Source organism: Taurulus bubalis, assembly GCF_910589615.1.
Source record: "Taurulus bubalis genome assembly, chromosome: 2".
In the NCBI taxonomy this organism is placed as follows: Eukaryota; Metazoa; Chordata; class Actinopteri; order Perciformes; family Cottidae; genus Taurulus; species Taurulus bubalis.
Window position 1 is genome coordinate 12,887,752 of NC_136590.1, and position 18,162 is coordinate 12,905,913.

Consider the following 18,162-nt stretch of genomic DNA (forward strand, 5'->3'; position numbering starts at 1 on the left):
TCTGCCAGACCCACTACCTGCAGATGTAAAATCTCCATCTCATGTTCGCTCTGGGTTCCATCTTCTGCTGTCACTTCCTCAACTTCATCACCTGTTTCTTCCACATTTATCCCTGAAACTTGAGTTTCTACATCTTCAAGTAGTTTAGGCTCAGTCTCATCGTACTGTTTCAGGAATCCAAATTCAGTTATGTCTTCCAGTAAACTCTGAGTCCTGTTGCGGTTCTGCTCTGAGCTCGGGGCATCTACGGATTCCTGAAAGAGGCTTGTCTCTGTCGTCTTCTGTCCTTCAGCCTTGAGGAACGTTTCCTCTGCTGTCAATGCTCCTGTTGTCCCACTGCCACCTCCAGCAGCATCAGCTACTTTGGAATCACATAACCCTTTGTCTACTTCATATTCAACCAACATCTCTTCAGACCCATCTTGCGTCTCTTTTGCCGCCTTACGGATCTCGTCTGTTAAGCCAATGTCTGACTCAAATTCTTTTTCTGAGTGTTCAATGCCCGTCTTCATTGAGTCAACCAGTAATTCTCCTTCCTCTTCTTCAAATAAATGTCCTGAATCTTGAGTTACTGCTTCAACAAGTGGTTTCTCCGTTTCTCGAGGCAATCCAGCATCAAAGCTGTTCTCTTCCATATGCTCCGTCACCAGTAAATAGTCAGCACCGGTTCGACAGCCACTGTTTTGAAGGCTCTCTGGCTCTTTGCTCTCCACCTCGTCTGGTAATTTGCTGCCCTGGATTTCCTCGCAATCTCCTTCCTCCTGGGACCTTTGTGTTGTATTTTCATCTTGCCCAGGCACATTGTTGTACTCAGGAACTTCCTCTTGTGTTTCCGCACATGTTGGAAAGTTTACCTCCTGCGAGACAACAACCTGGCCTTCACATATCCCCAGGGGAATATTTTTAAACTCTCCATTCATTTCCTGTCCAGTCTCGCCTTCAGGTTTTACCGCATTCGAGGTCATTGTACCTGCTATTTCCGTAACACTTTCTTCATTGCCTACTTCACTGAAGAGCCTCTCTTCTTCTACTTGATCCCGATCAAAAAGTCCCTCATCTACTGAAATGTGTGTTGTTGTCATATCAGATTTGTCATTGATCAGCATGCTCAGGCTTTCTGCCTTGTCATCATCCACCTCTCTTGTTTTGGTTTGCACATCAGCGTCCTTAGCCACATCCACTTGTTCTGCATTTGGTAATTCCGCTGTGGTCTGCTCTTGTTTAGCATTCTGCACTACTTCTTCGCTGTGTGTCACACGCTCAGTTAAAATGTCTTCTTCTTGACTTTCTTCTGCAACTGTTTTGATGGCGTCCTCCTGCTCTGGCGCTTCATCTATTGTCTGGTTGCTTGCCTCTTCATTCACATTTTCTTCCTCAACGACAGCACCTTCCTTCTCCCATTTTACATCCTCAACATTATCACTCTCACTTCTATGAGCTACCACGTGCTCTTGCTCATAAACAAATGACTCATCCTCAGACTCAATGCCAGTTTTGTCATAGGCCATTTGTAATTCAACATGCAGTAAAGTAAAGTCTGGGTCTCCCTTGAAATCTTTGTCGTTATCTGACAACTCTTCGCAGACTGACAGCTCATTTTCTAATTGTTTTGCTCCCTCATCAGAGTTGTTCTCCTTTTTACAGGCCAGCTCTGCTCGACCATCACAGTTTTCTACTTCCTCATGCGTCACTGTTGAATCTGCCTCGTTCCTCTGCATCTTTGCCTCTTCTACGTGCACGTTATCCTCTTCTTCTACACTCAGATTTGTGATTGGACACAATTTGACCGTAATGTTTTCGGCTTGTAAATCTTTATCTTTATCTTCATGCTGCATTTTACTTTCTGCTTCCTTGACTTGGATATTTCTCATGGTTTTATCAATTTTTTGAGGATCCTCCGGTGCCATTGCCCTCTCAGCCGCCGCCGCCTCCTCCTCCTCCTCCTCCTCTTCCTCCTCCTCTTCTTCTTCCTCCTCCTCCTCCTCCTCCTCTTTTACATCTTCAAGATTATCACTCTCACTTCTATGAGCCAACACGTGCTCTTGCTCAACAACAAATGACTCATCCTCAGACTCAATGACAGTTTTGTCGTGGGCCATTTGTAATTCGACATGCAGAGAAGTAAAGTCTGGGTATCCCTGGAAATCTCTGTCGTTATCCGACAACTCTTCACAGACTGACAGCTCATTTTCTAATTGTTTTGCTCCCTCATCAGAGTTGTTCTCCTTTTTACAGGCCAGCTCTGGTACACCATCATGGTTTTCTACTTCCTCATGCTTCTCATCTCTCCCGCCATTTCCCACTTGGGGGCACTGTTCCTCTCTCGTGCCCGCACTTTTCTCAGATGCTTTTCTCTGACTGCCTCTGCTCAGCTGGGTTTTGTATTGCATGCTTTCTTCATCCCCTCCTAAGTCGATGTCTGTGGTGCAAAGTTCCCAGGCAACAACGGGCTGAGATGAGCTCAGCAGAAGGGCTGTTGCAAGAGGCTGTTCCTCATCGACCCCCCTTCTGCTAGCATCACCCTCTACGAGACTAAAGTTAGCGGGCTCACTGTCAACTGAGGTTTCCTGGATGGAGTTTGTGTCGTTGCTGGAGATGTTCGTGAGCTCTGGTCTGAAGAATCTGTTCACAGCTCCGGTTATATAGTACTGAGAACAAGAGGGAGAGAAAGAAGTGAGACCTTTTGATGTATTCATGTTATTGACTAATCCACATCTTTTCCCCATCATGTATACCACATGCATTTGTTGTCTTTGTTTTTAAAAGTTTCTAATTATATGGCCAAAAGTATATGGACACCCCTGTTCACATACTTGTGGCACAAGGCTGTGTTTTATGTGTTTGGGCACCCATTTAGGGACTTAACTTCCAGCTAAGAGAAATGTTATACAATACAATACAAAGCTATTTACACAATAGCCTTGTATTCCAGCTTTGCAGCGGCAGTTGGGGGATGGCCCTTTTCCTGTTTCAACATGACAATGTCCCCAAAGGTCCACACATGTTTTTCTGAGTTTGATGTGAACGATCTTGACTTGCCTGCCCACAACTCCATCCAACAACTCTGAAACAATGCCGTTTATTGGTGTCATGTTTCAAGCGACCCGATGAGCACAAGTAAAATATTTACTTTCCTTTTAGCTCTATTTAGCTCTTCTCCAAATCTTTAATTACTAAATGCTACAATATGTTCAGCAGCTAGCTAACGTCTGTGGTTTGATGCTGGGCCTGGTTTCAAAGCTGCGGCTGTTAAGCAAAAACAATGAGCAGAAAAAAGCTCAAACGTTCCCTCAAGTTGAGAGGAACTGCAGAGTTAATAATTAGCTCTGGGGATTTTTTACTACAAGCAACACCTCTCCCATTAAACATTATTATTTGATCCACTGTTATTATAAAAACATTGACTGGAGCAGCTTTAAGCATCGCAGGAAGCCCTCTAGTGAATCAGACTGCAATAATAGCAGAGCCATGAAACTCAAACCTCTAAATGCAATACAGCTTCATTCATGTGTTCCGTTACACCTGCATGTGATTTTCCTGCTGTTGAAAATGTCTATTGTGAAAAAGGTCTCGTGAACCACTGTCAGCGAGCCAGGTCTTATCTCAGTAATGCTCTTCTGGCTGAATGGTGGAAACAAACTAACTACTATAACGTTTTATTTCAAGGGTCCATATTTACTTGGACAATTCCTAGAGATAACTGTGTATTGTTGCACTATATAGTGATATACAAACTTAAAACTAAACATTGAAACCAACAAATTGATGCAGCCAAATTTTAAAATATTGTGTAATGCGGTGTAATGTTTGGGTATCCAACCCCACACATAATGTTCTTCTTTCCTCATTGTGGTCTTGCCAATGAAGCAAACTTAAATGTAAGAGATATTGCTAGAATATGAAGGTAAACACAGGGGGTATGTATATATATATATATATATATATATATATATATATATATATATATATATATATATATATATATATATATTTATAGAGAGAGAGATAGAGAGAGAGAGAGATCCTACGTGTGTGTGTGGGACAGAGAGAGAGAGCGAGAGACCAACAGGAGGGAGACTTTCCATCCACATTTCACTTCGATTAACATTCAAATTAAAGCCGTTCATTTAATGACACGTTTGGTTAGAGATGTTGCAGCGGCTCACCCAAACTGTCCAGAAAGTCCTGCTGGGGCTGTCGGGGTCCATCTTCAAACTTGCTCCTCGTTGCCTCTCTGACCACCTGACTTAATTTATTCTGGACGTGACCTCGCTGACAAACCAAACCAACCTGGCCGCTTACTTTTCCTAAAACCCGACAGCGAGCTGCATCCAAACCCGACCAGCGGCGAACACCTCCGCTGATCGTCACGTTTAGTTCCTCATACAGACATATGTCCGGTGTATCATATGAGGAAGAGAGTGATTAATACAGCTTATACGCGCTGCACAGTATGCGGATGTGCGCAGAGCTTCAGGCCACACAAGTGTGCGGGATGGTTTCTCAGTTGATGTGTACACTGAGCTCCCGAGAACATGTCTCCATGACCGTTAAATACAGACATGTTAATCTATCGCCCTCAAGCCTAAATTGAACATAACAGAGTTGCTTGCATTCGTGTTGGTGATGTTCAAATTAGAGATATTACACCCACATAGAGATATTCCACCCTAAGGATGTGCTTGAAGTGGACTAAAATGTTTCAAAGTATCACATTAGTGTACAAATGAAAAAGTTGAATAGGCACTAAAACACTTTTTTGTTGGTGTTCAATACACTGAGGGGGTTTGCTGCTACAACTTTACCTGGTCATGATGTTAGGCTACAATGGCAAACATATATTGTATTTTGACAGTCGGTCGGTTTGTTGACTTTCTGCTTGTGTTACTGTTTCTCTTCATATTATTTAAACTCCACTGATGCACACATCTGCCAAAAGTCTGTATACAGGTGATACGACTGCATATGAGGAAATAAAGCATTTTGTGGCTTATCAGACGTTGTGTACAACGTCTGATATGACAAGGAAGAAGATAAAAAAAGGTGATATCTCTGATTTTAATCGTCCATTAAGAGTCCTAGGTAATGAGTGCAAAGCTAAATCAGAGGAGCACTCTTTTCATAAGTACACTTTACGCATTTGCTATTATTGTTGTCACTCTTCTGCAAAATATACAAACATTCTACAATGAAGAGATTCTGTCTTCATGAATATCTAGATTTCCATTTTTTTTCATGTTTGTTTCATGCTATCAAATAAACTAAACTAAAACTTAATTACTAAGTTCAACCACGCAGCACCTCCTCTGCTCAGCAGAGTGAAGTGACACTCTTGTGGTCAGAGTGCAACCAGAAAAAAACCAGAAGTCTATTTTAAAATGAGAACTAAATTCAGTGGTTGAACAACAGCAGATATCCGAACACTGACCAGAAGAGAACAACAGGAACTGACTAAGTTTAAAAAAAACGACACTCACACTCACAAAAAAACACTCTTCATCTCTTCAAAAGATTATTTTGAAATTTATTTTCCAAAGCATATTTAGAAAAACAAATCCACATAATTCATCATCGCTGTAAAATTCTTTGTACAAAAATATTAAAATGTGTAAATATCATGAATTTGGAAGAAAAAAAAGCAATGAATGACAGATTAAAAATATAAGGTAATAAATAAAGTAAAACCACACCATCAAAGACAGTTGATATCCTAAAAACTTTACTACTTCTTTTATATAGAGACATTTATTAGATATTATACGGCATATATAAAATAGAGGGACTCTTGCACAAATCAAGGTTTTCATGCGGAAGAGGACATTTCCTCATCGGGCTCTGAAAGAGGACACAAGATCAAGTTGAACAAACATTAACAAACTTCCTGTGGAGTGTCACATTTACGTTCTTTCTGTTTATCAAAATGACTGAAGTGAGACTTCCTGGCTTTAGCGAAGGTCTCTTGAGCATGTATATGCGTGTTTATTGTTTGCCGTGTCTTACCTGTCCAGGTTCGATAAACAGGAAGCTTGAGTGCAGTGTGGGTGATCTCCACGCAGACTCTCAAACGTGCTCTCTCATTTTCTCTGGGACCCTTCCTCAAGTTGACTCTGTTGATGTGCAGTGCTCCTGGGCCTTCCTCTCTTTCTTGGTCGCTGTCCTCGTCCACTTCTGACTTTGTTTCCTCGTCTCTTTCAATGTTGTTATTCTCTCCGTCCACTTTTTCATCAATGTATTCTATTCCTTCAGTGTCAGGGTCTGTGACAGCAGCTTTAGTTTCTGTAAAGCACCAACAGTAAGAAATTAAATTAAAGCTAAAACTTTTTTTTCATGTCAGAGAAAATAGGAATACTGCACGATGTCATTTGAATTACGCTGCCTTCGTATTACATTACATTTAGCTGAGGCTTTTATCCAAAGTGACATACATTTTTGCTCTACACACCGCAGACACAGCAACGGGGAGCAATTAGGGGTTAAGTGTCTTGCTCTGGGACACAAGGACTGGCGGGGCTGCGAACCACCAACCCTCCGATTGAAAGACGGGCATGCTAACCACAGGCATGCTAATCACTTAGCCACAGTCGCCCCCATATCTTATCTTGAGTTATGCATGGGTGCAACACCAACTAATTTGTAAAAAGGTTTATCAGAAGAAACACTGGAGAGGATGGACATTACGTTTCAAATTGTAATGCAAGTGATATTCTTTTTTGCCAACTTGATAAGCTGGAGGAGAAATAATAAGTGCTGAATAAAACAAGTCTTCTATTGTCCTGAATATTTCATTAAGGGGTATTGCAGAGATTTCGTATTGCACTGCAATATAAATTCTTGAGACGAATAAATAAAAGAATGGTAAAACTCAATACAGACTATTACGGTTCAAACTCCAATATATACATGCTGGCTTCTACAGTTCCCATAATGCAACAGAAGTAGCGTGTTTCCTAGGACGCTCCCTACCAAGTAAATACCCGTGTCTATTAAACCTAACACCCAGACTTTTTAGCAGAGGCTTCCCATTCAAAATTTGTTTTAAAGGACGGTCCTCCAGAGCAGCATAAGACCACTATTATAAGTGTACTTCTCATGCAGAGTGAATTCCTTTTGATGTGTAAGATTGTTGTATTCCAAACTTTCAGAAAGCACGTTGTGAGGTTTCGGCTAGTGGAATGACAATGAGTGATGACAAGTACTTATTGCATGTCCATTCTTCCGTCTCTCCAGCTGTTTCTTTGTCTGACTTGGCAGGCTTGTGGACCTCTCCAGGGCGCACACACTTTTCAGCTCCCTCTGTCCGTCATCTCCTATCTCCTCCGTCTCGTTGGAAACCAATGGGGAAAGAGTGGGTCCTCCCGCTGCCCAGAGTAATTTGACCTTAGGGTGACCTCCCTTCAACAGTAGGGAGAACACACCAACCCCTTCACTGCTCCAACAGACTGAGATTGATGGAGGAATGGAGGGAGCAACTAAACAAAAAAACAAACAGAAAGAGTATATGAAAAGGAATAAAAGACAGTGTTTTTCCATAAGTTTAGATATTGTCGGAATGCATTATAAAGGCAACGTTCAAAAGCTATTGTGTCTATAATGATTCATACCAATGTCAACATTTCTCCAGTGTTTCTCAATAGGCTCCGGTAGGGAACAGTGCTCCACTCTACAAATAATCCCTCCTCCTCTCTCCTTTTTCTCTTGAGTGGTTGCCTTTCTCTTCAGAGTGGCTGTTGCCCTGTAGAGTCTGGGATGAGTGTGTACGGGGCCCCACATCTCTCCTCCCTTTATCACCTCCTCCTCTCTGTCATCTTGCTCCCCCTCTCTGAGCCTCAGCCAGGTGACTGTTATGTTCGGAGGGTAGAAATCTGCGATTTCACATCCAAGGGACAAAGTCTGCCCTGGTGAAGAACTGTAGCCAACGATTTCGGACACACATGGCCTTTTGATGAATCCTATTTGGGATAATGTGGAAATTTAAGCTTTAATTTTTTTATTACAAATTAAATTGCATGCCACCCCTCCCCCCTTATTCTTACCTCTGGTCTCGCGGGTGACCGGCTGCTTCAGTGCGATGTGGTGGACACTGACCCACACTTTAGTGCCTCCCATTTCCAGTTCACTTTGGGGCAGTTTACACTGGCTGAAGGCTGAAAAGAAGCCTTCCGAATCGGGTCGAGGGGAGGAAGAGGCCTGGGAGGCCACAGGGCTCAGCTCACTCCCCTGGCAGAACCAGCGGAAGGTAATGACATCCGGATGGAAATGTGATGCCCGGACAGTCATGCTGATGACATCTGGAAGACAGAAATTGTATGGATGTCGAGCCTCCTACAAACAATGTTTTATATAATGTATTGAACTACAGCTGAACGATAAACTGATTGCCTTACCAGGGTTACTTGGAGTCTCTGCCAGCTGGATTTCTGATACTTCAGGAGCAGCTAAAAGAGGTTTACAAAGTTTACAAAAATATCTATTTCATAAATTGTGGAAATTATAGAAAATCCCGAGGCAAAGTGGATAACTGCAAATCTTTTCTTACACAGGATTGTAAACTTCTCTGACACCCTCTCCACCACGATCTTATCTTTGCCCATGTAGGACACCTGGCACTTAAACACAGCCGCCTTGTGATTTGAAATCCGGGGAATGAAGGTGAGCGAGGAGATCAGCTGTTGAATGCCACTTCCAGAGGAGTGCAGCGGGCCTTGAGTGTGCAGCTTGTAGTAACCCATCTCGCCTCTGGAAGGCAGCAGAGGGCCTTTCTCTGACGCTGGGGAGGTGAGAGTTAGACCGTAGGGCATATGGATGGTGGTTAGGGGGTTATAGAGGCAGTTAAAGTTAGCTTTGGAGGTTCCTATGTGTGTAAGGTTGTAAATTGTTAGCAGAATTAAGTGTAAAAGAGAACACATGGTATGTTTTAGGGGTAGTTGCAATACAAATAAAATATATTTGAATACTATTGGCATAATTCACTTATTTCGACATCAATCCAAACATTTAATTTGCAGTTTAATCTAATTATTAACTCATTAGCATTCTGTTTTCCCCTTTTTATTTCCCTACAAGTTTTATAAGCTTTAAATGAACAGTTGGACAGCAGCCAGTTAGCTTAGCTTAGCATAAAGACTGAAAACAGGGGAAAACAACAAGCCTTACTCTCCAAAGGTAGCAAACTCCACCGACCAGGACTTCTAAAGATTATTAATTAAACTGTTTCCTCTGTACAAAAACCGGGTCAAACTGCGTATTTGCTGGTTGTTTGACAACCCTGACAACACGACTCCAGGAAGTCACTATGTCCAGCCAAAATATACTTCGGCACATTACTCCTACATTAAACTTCAACGTGTTGTTTTCCTGCTTTGGTTGTGGCACTAATTCAACAAATACATTAAAACATGTTCATCTGTGAGCTCTTGAATTAGCTGCTGGTAGTAGCTTCATATTTATCGAACAGACATGTGAGTGGTATCGATCTTGTCATCTAACTGTTGGAAAGACAGCGAAGAAGACACATTGCCAAAATGTTGAACTGTTTCTTTAAGGTTTGAAAATTGATCTTTTCCCACAGTCTGACGGTGATCATATACACACTTTGTGATCTCCACTAGAATTCATGATTACATTTCTGGGACAGACGACCTGGGTCAGTTTTCACAAACTCATGCTGAGCTGCCAAACTTTGTCGGACAGGGTCAAAGAAGTACTCCCCAGCAACTGTTGGTTATGTGTGTGTGTCAAGCTCTCCTCCTACCTGTGAATGAAGTGTCAGAGATGGGGGTGTCATTGAGGAACCATGCCGTCTGGACTCTGTCCACCCTCCTGCCTTCAATGCTCACTGTCACTCTACCCTTTTGACCTACAATCACGCGTGGAGGGAGGATGATTCCTGACACATTCAACGACTTCTGTTTCTCTGAGTGAGATGAGAAAGAATGGAGATAAAAGAGTCAGTTGGATTTTAGTGCTCTTGTGCAATAATTATAAGGTTGGCCGTCAACATTTCAGACAGCATTTCAAGTCAGAGAATGCATTCCTCACAACCTACTGGATCAACTGCTCCTGAAAGCCATTGTGCTTACAGTTAAGTTACTTAGTTGATGATGATGTGACACTTTAATAAAGGACAGCTTTGATTCTCAAGACAATGCATCTGTCCTTTTTGTAGTAACTTTATTCACTTATGTTTTATTTAAATATCTGTAGATCCAATGGTTTACGGGGGTCAAAACCCCACATGGAGACCAGAGATAGATTTGAGAGGTCACAAGACAATTCTGTCATCCCAAATTGTGTTTCTTTAAAATGTTCACTTTCAATTAACAACAAAAAAAAAAAACAAGAACATCTCTGTCGATACTATGGCATAACCTTTGCTGAGGGTCACGACAAGTCTTGCTTCACTTAAAACCCTCCTGTTACATTCAAATGTACTAACATCTTTTACCTTTGGTGTCCAGCAATGTAAACCTCCAGAAAATGATTATACTTTTCCAAGTTTCCCAAGTTTAAGTGTCAGGTAATTTATGTTTGTTTGTTGACTACCTAAATAGCCTTTTAAATAAAATACATCCAGAATGTGCAGACCAACATATGGAATGAAAAACTATTTCTGTTATCAAGAATAGTAACATATATTGTGTTTGGGGTCAATTTGAGCCCAGGAAAAACAAACACAATGAAAAAAATTAAGGATTTAAAAGTCATTTTAGTTTAATTGCTGAACCAGCTTGTCCCAAACTCGTATTAATGTAAAATTTGTCCCGCTCTCGCCAACCTCGCCTTATTTGTCTGTCATCAAAGCGTATGACACGGGAGAAAACATGAAATGTGTTTAGAGACATGGTGGCTGTAAATATTGCCCTTCCAGTGTCAGCAGCCCAAAGATTTGCCGTTGCTCGGCCTTTTGAGGCCAAAATGAGCAACCCGATGTAGGCTTGCAAGTGGGTCACCTCCAAGTCTTTCTAACTATCCCCATACACACGCCTCCCCTCTATATGTGTCATCTCAAGTATATTCCTTTCGATTGACGGTGTTATGAAGAGCTCAAATGCTGATTTTATGTCTTGGACATGGATGACAGCGTATCTGGTGGGGCCTGGAACCATTTTGATGACACTGCAGCACTAAGTCTACCCTGTTGTTCAAGTGGGGAGACGGATCATAATAACTTTTAATTTTTCGGAAGGTAGTGTGTTTGCCGGTGCTTGAGAGACAACAGGAGGGTCAACACACTGAGGGTCTCATCTCTCATCAGAGGAGGATGCCTCATAATCAGGGACCTCATCCTCTGTCTCAGACACATTCTCCTCTAAATCACTTTCATGGTCAAAGAGATGTGAAAACATCTCATTTTCAGTTGAGAGAGAGAGAGAGAGAGAGAGAGAGAGAGAGCAGAAAAAGAGAGCACCAAGATAAATTGTTTAGAAGGTTGCTGTGCTTTTACATGTTTGCTGCTCCCCTATGCCGTGTGAACTATCAGTGGTTCTCACAATACTACAGTTATGGTTATGTTAGGTTAGGGCCCTAAAGCTTTTTGAAGATTATAAAATTCCATGTTATAGTGACCTCAATATCATCCAAAACAACCAAAACAAATGTGTGTAACATGTTGGTATTTCTTTTATGTTTTATACAGCTAAAACAGCCTGGGGTCAAATTGACCTCAAATAACACCAATGCGTACAGCATGTGTACAGGACATTGGAAACACATCATAATGTTGATTTCATGTCTACCCAGTTGTCCCCATTAAATTAGGAAAAGTCATGATATATGAAGCAAAAATAATGATGTCAGTCATATATTTAGAGACGTTAAACATTGAATGGGATCAAAGTCACCCCAAAGTTAACAGGAGGGTTAAGGGGTCCCAGTGGCTTGACTGCCCACTGACTCACCATCCATTCTCCTCCAAGAAAAGCCAAAGCAGAGCAGGAAGACCAGCACAATAGAAATACACATCATAGCCACAGACGCTTTGGCTGATTTAGTCAACACCGGAGTCTCATCTGAGAGGGAGGAGAGTGACACAAATGTTAAAATGTACAGTGTGCAAGCATCAAGAACAGGGCAAACAACTTCCATATAATTGGGCCGCATCCACATTCAGCACAACAATGTCTTTTTGTTGAAAGGCAGCAAGACATTTTTCTTTTTTTGGCATCTGATAAGATTTTCTTGGCATCTGATGAGATCAATGAAAGTGAAAACCCAAATATGTTCATGTCTAAAAGAGGTGTGAATTGTAGTCTGTGTCAGTTCTTAGAACATATTATCTCGTCAAACTATACCTTGGGAGTCCAGTTTCTCTAGGTATGCTGAGCCACTGACTGGGTGCACGACCCCAGGTTGGTTTACTGCACACTCCACCTTCCCACCTTGCTCCCTCTGCTCAGGGCTCAAAGTATAATAGTGTCTGGTTCTGTAGGTCCCATCTGGGTTCTGCTCAGTGGCGGCGGGCTCAGGGAGGACTGTGCTGTTTTGAAGCCAAGACACAGATACTTCTTCCGGGTAGAAACTCTCCACGTCACAGTACAGAGTGAGAGGAATGTTCCCAGAGCGTGAAGGCATTGCAGAAAGTCTTATAGAAGGAGTGTCTGATGAGAGTCAAAGAAAATACCATACAAATATTTAGCTTCATCAGGCTTAATCCACTTCAAAGATTCCCAGTGGCACTGAAAAGGTTGGCGGAAGTAGCTAATCTGGTTCTAAGGTGATGAGTGATTGTGTTTAAAGTCATGCAATGTCTTTGTGGCACTCACATGTGATGTTGAGTTGGAAATACAGGTTTTGATTGCTGCCTTTGTGGGACACTTTGCAGCCAAAGGTCACATTCTGGTCCTCGCGGGAAGGGTAGAAGGTCAGGTTGCCCACAGCCATGTAGTACCCATCTGAAGCCTGTTCACCTTCAACATAGTAGGGAGGTTGAATTACCTGCCCATCTCTGGTCCAGGAGAAATTGATAGGAGGAGGGTAGAAACCATCTGCATGGCATTTAAGATGGCTCTCTGTTTCCAACACCACCCACTGCTGAGGGATTGACAAAGTGGGGGAAGCTAAAAGAGGAGACAGAAGAAATTGAGGGAAAAAGACATGATAAATAAAAGTTGAGCTTTTTGTTTTTACTTGCTTTCATGTTCAAATGTGCAAATCCAACCTCAACAACTGATCAAAGACATACCGAGGACACTAAATGTAATGTTGCTGGAGTGCAGCATTGTGGAGTTGGAGCTGACTGTGCATTCATACAACCCCTGCAGGTCCTGAGCGGCTCTGACGACAGTCAGGGAAAAGTCCCCGTTGACAAAATCACTGTTGTCCCAACTGAAGCCGTCCTTTATTTGTGTCGCTGCTTCTCTGAATGAGGCGATGTCAGAGCCATTACATATCCAGTTGACTTTGAGGAGAGACTGGTCTATTTTGTCCCCGTTTACAGAAAGAGGGAGCGTCACATTGCAGGGGAGGGTTGCATTTGTATTTGGGCTGGCCTGTATTTCACTTGGAGACACTGTAAGCAGAGAAAGAGAGTTTAGAGAGAGAGAGGAAATAAAAAGCTCATTGATGGGGGGATTACTGATGAGAGCTTTCGGTGAAATGTGGCTATACTATTTGGTTAATGATCTTCAACTGCAGTTTTAATCTAAATTGATGTTATTAACAGTTTCTGAAGACATTTTATGACCTGAGTCAAGATAACATGTCACACTAATAGCTTACATTGTGTAACTATTTTAAAGCTGTCTCTTACAATCTCTTACAAATGAAAATTTAAATCCACAAGAAATAGAATTTCCACAGAGAGACATGTCTAAATGACCTCAAGAGTTTTGTTTCAACAGTCTCATTCGGTCTGCTGGGACCAGTAGCTACTGGGAGCAATAGATATGTCTTAATACCATTACTGGGTCCTTTAGCTTACTCTATGACATTTCTCTGCTTCGGCTTACACTACTGTATGTTAAACAGACAACAAACATTCCAGTGCTTTGTCACAAAAGACGTAAACTCAGTATCACTTTGTAATGTAATTAGCCACAAGGCTATAGCTCCCTTTAAGTCTGATATTATTTTTGTATTAAATCTCTTAATATCTGCTGCTAGAAAAATACAGGATCAAAAGTTGTTAAGTTTTTTAACATGTTAAACCCCTGAATGAGCTGTGATGATGGAACTTTTCTGTCAGGGGTTTGAGTTTCATGAAATTTTCCACTTCACATTCTTTCTTTTCAACTTTTACCGTAAATCAGTAAACTCAGTATACCTCCTTGAATCAGAGTCAATATAAAGCCTTTGAGTCCCGTCTGGCCAACCAATCAGCTTAATTAGTAACTAGTACAATAAATACTTGTGGGCAGGTCTAGCAATGGAACGCTTTTTTCATTGTGAAGTGTTTATGTTGGACCTTCTGTGATAGATGGGCCGACTACAGGTTGACAGGAGAGACAAGAATGAGAATTTAATAAAGACGTGAACAATGCTACAAACGAACAAATAGTCTTAACCATTTACCAGCAAACGTCATGCTAATCCACCAACGAAGCAACACTTGTTCACCCTGCGGTCCGAATCGATCAATAGATAGATTAACTGAAGTAATTCATCAAAACATTTAGATCAAATAATAATTTCACTTCTAAATAATTACTTAGTTCTTGTAATTTTTCAGTGCTTTGTGTATGATTAGACTTTGGGGCTGGACGACATAACATCTTCTATCAGTGTGATGGCACTGACATCACACCACTGAATTGCATTAATGCGGTTGTCTTGTAAATCCAATATTAGCATAAAACAGACCTACTTACTTTATGCATTGTCATGTTGCTCAGACCTTGCACTGTATACAAAGAGCTCAGATACTTGTACTAGTTTACCATCAATCAAAAACAAAATAAAGGTCAAGTACATGACATTGACATGTCTGAATATGACCAACATCTGTACTTTTACACTTACTTTTACTCCCACCTAGTGAACCGCTATAAGATCTACACAAACTAATGCTTTGCATTGGGAACAACACACCTGTTACAATCCTTCATATTCAGAGTCCTTCTGAAACAGCTCAGTATCACATTTTTCTAATTTCACCTGGTCAGCTCATTAGGTGAAGAAACAACAATGCAGCCTTTGTAACCGGCTTGTGAGTGTAATGGCACAATACTCACCATGCTTTATGAGAGTCAGGAGGACGGCACAGACGAGGACTTTACACCGCATGGCCAGGCTTGTCTTGAGACCAAGTTCTTATCATCTGGCCCTTTTGTTGTCTTATATAGAGCTTTGAGGTGTCAGGGGGCGGGCTTGTCCTGCCAGATGGGAAATAAGAAATATTGCTCCAGGGCCTCAGTGAAAGGAGGCCCTTGATATGTGTGTGTCCTCCTAAATAAGCGAGCCCTAGAGGTCTGACAGAGTGAGGAGAAGGAGGGAGATGTGCAGGGACACACAAGTGGGCAAATAGGTCGCTTAAAATTCAGACGGGCCTCTGGCCAAGATTTTGAGGCTACTTTACATTGGCGCAGTGTTGCCATGAACAAACGGAGAGGGTGATCCCACTGAGCTTATGTGGGCAAACACTCAGGCAAGACTAAAACTCTACACTATCTGTGGAAATGTTAGTGTGCTGTTGAATTTGGAGAAAAAAAGAGGATAAAAATAGGATAGTGGCTCTTTTCCCCCCCTCTGTACAGGTCGTCTATCTTTGTAGTCAGCTCCTGATCGCTGCCTTTGATTGGGGAAACTTTTTATCCACAACAAGTGCTTGATGTTTGAGGGAATGCATGTAGTCTGTTTCATCCTCCTCTGAGTGTTCATTAACTTGTTTTGCTCTTTAAATTGTTTGACTTTGCCCTTTAATTGGTCTTAACAGACACTCAATTTCTTATTGGTAGATCACACAAGGTATCTGTGTTCCTTTCTCTTGTTCACTCTCTGCTTTACTTTGCTTTGGGTAGAAACAAAGGTGAGACTTGTAGGTGTTTGAAAGAGGTGTTCCCTTTCCCTGTTTGTGTTTGGTTCTTTGTGCTCTATGAATCGTCATGTTTTCTCTTCTTTCTTTTTCTGACACTCATTCCTTTCATCAGGTCAAAAGATTGAGTGCACTTCAGGAGGGTCAGAAGAGAGGAGGGCAACGCGGGTTTGATGGAGGACACACCTGCTGATGGAAGGAATGAAATAACTCAACTATAGTTGTGCCGCTTCTTTCATGATCGTCTTGCTTTAGATCAACATGTGTAATCATTCATATAATCATGTTTTTCTTGAGGTAATATAAACCATGTCGTAATTTATCTGCATACAAAAGCTGCTGGATTTTGTGTTTGATAGTCAGAAATATGTTGTTGATTTGAATACTGTGAGATTAGATAAGAATGTTCTGGACATTTTGCAATGTACACATCACGGTGAACTTGGTTGCAGTGTTACACACACAGTTACGTCCTTGAAATGAAAGCATTGAAGTTTTTGTTTTGTTTGAAAAACTGGCATTTAGTCAGAAAGACTGATGAGTCAATTTTGTATGCACATAATGTTGATTTGGTACGCAAAATGAGTGACCTGATTTTTCAAAATAAAATATGTGTAAGCTCATCAAACTGATCACACTCAGACAGAAGGACTTCTTAATGAGGGCGTGGTCGAATTTTCGGCATCTTACATTCAAGTACTGACTAAAAAAACAGGTATTGTTCTGATCAGCATACTTCCTGCATTATACTGTCGGAGCAGTTTGGGTCAAGCTTAGTTTATCCTTGCTGTAGTGAAGCCGGCACAAGTGCGTGATCATGTTTACACAAATAGTAAACTGATGAAACTACTTCTATTGAGTATATATTTTTTAGCCAAATCAAATTATTTCCTGCGAACAAAGTCAAACAAAGTCATGAACAAATTAATAGAGTGGAAGACCGATTACATTGGCAAAAGACTTCTTGACTATTGTTGGGTCTCAAAACTACACAACAATAATGATAAACAAGCTAAATGACGAGAAAAGCGTCACCACCAAAAAGAAAGAAATTAAATAAATACTGTCTTCTGACTTCATACCCCTTCTCCCACAGAGCCCTCAAGCGCCTTTAACTCACTTCATGATGTTAAGATTCCCGTCACTGTAGAAAAGCAGTGCAGTTGCATCTATGGACCATTACCAGAGGCAAACATGACTGGCGAAAAGATGTGTGCGGGACAAGAGAATGAAGGAGCATGCCAGGTGAAAATAGTAATCCATTGTTGTATGATTTTGAGTACCACTTTTGATCTTTCTTCTTCCTTAAAATTCTCAAAGAAACTATTTAACTTAAAATGATATCGCTGGTCTTACATTTTTCTTTACAAATTCCAGCAATGTCATGTAATGCTATTTAAATATTTTTGTTTTAGTCACCAGCTGTTTTGGAGTACATTGTGCCCGGACTGGTTTCCCTGAAGTCTATGCCAGAGTATTTGGATCAAGAGGCGGGGTTAAAAGTTAGCTTTGTGACATTCACCTCCACCATTGCAGAGATGAGAAAAGATCATTTTCGGGAGTATTTTTCATTTGAAATACTTCTGCTCTCTGCCACATTGATAAATGCGTTGTCATTTGTCTCTTAAGGTCTGGATTTATGGTTAAAACTGAGCTCTCTTAATACATGCATTGCTGTAACTGTACATAATGTACACTATACCTTCACAAGCGCCTGCTCACAAGAAAACAACTAGTTTGGTCGGCTTGAGACAGACACAGCCTATTATTTCACACTAGCAAGTATTACTTTTTAAGACAGCATGAACATAGGTGTGTATACCAGAAACCCTAATGATTCACCACAAAACAGCACCAACCCAATTGAACATAGTTTAAAACATTTTGGTTTTATTGGTATAAGCTTTTAAGCTTATAGAGATGAAGACCACAATGTGTCATACAAATGAAACTGCTTCAAGGTATTGTTTTTTTCCCTAAAGCTACTGAACTCCAATGCTAAATCTTAGTGCAATGGAGCAATGTGCAATAAATACACAAGCAGTTTAACAATTTAAACTAATTGTTTAATTGTTGTATTCTTCCAGGTTCTTTAAAAAAAATGCCATGTTAAGTTGTCAATGTCTATGTTTTACATGTCAAAAATCCCGAACACGAATGAGATCAACATTTTGAAATATTTGCCGCTATAGAGC

At 41.1% G+C, this 18,162-nt stretch overlaps 1 protein-coding gene across 1 annotated transcript; it reads right to left on the reverse strand.

Annotated features, from left to right (window-relative positions):
- Nucleotides 1–5,575: 5,575 nt before the first annotated feature.
- On the reverse strand, nt 5,576–12,879 carry LOC306753798 (uncharacterized protein; the record flags this gene model as incomplete). Its single annotated transcript, XM_079237716.1, has 11 exons — nt 5,576–5,835; nt 6,001–6,276; nt 7,197–7,469; nt 7,602–7,949; nt 8,034–8,288; nt 8,385–8,435; nt 8,537–8,767; nt 9,752–9,913; nt 11,898–12,008; nt 12,291–12,596; nt 12,762–12,879. 11 exons carry the CDS (start codon nt 12,877–12,879, stop codon nt 5,804–5,806), a joined length of 2,163 nt encoding a protein of 720 aa, XP_079093842.1. The 3' UTR covers nt 5,576–5,803.
- Between the last annotated feature and the right edge of the window lie 5,283 nt (nt 12,880–18,162).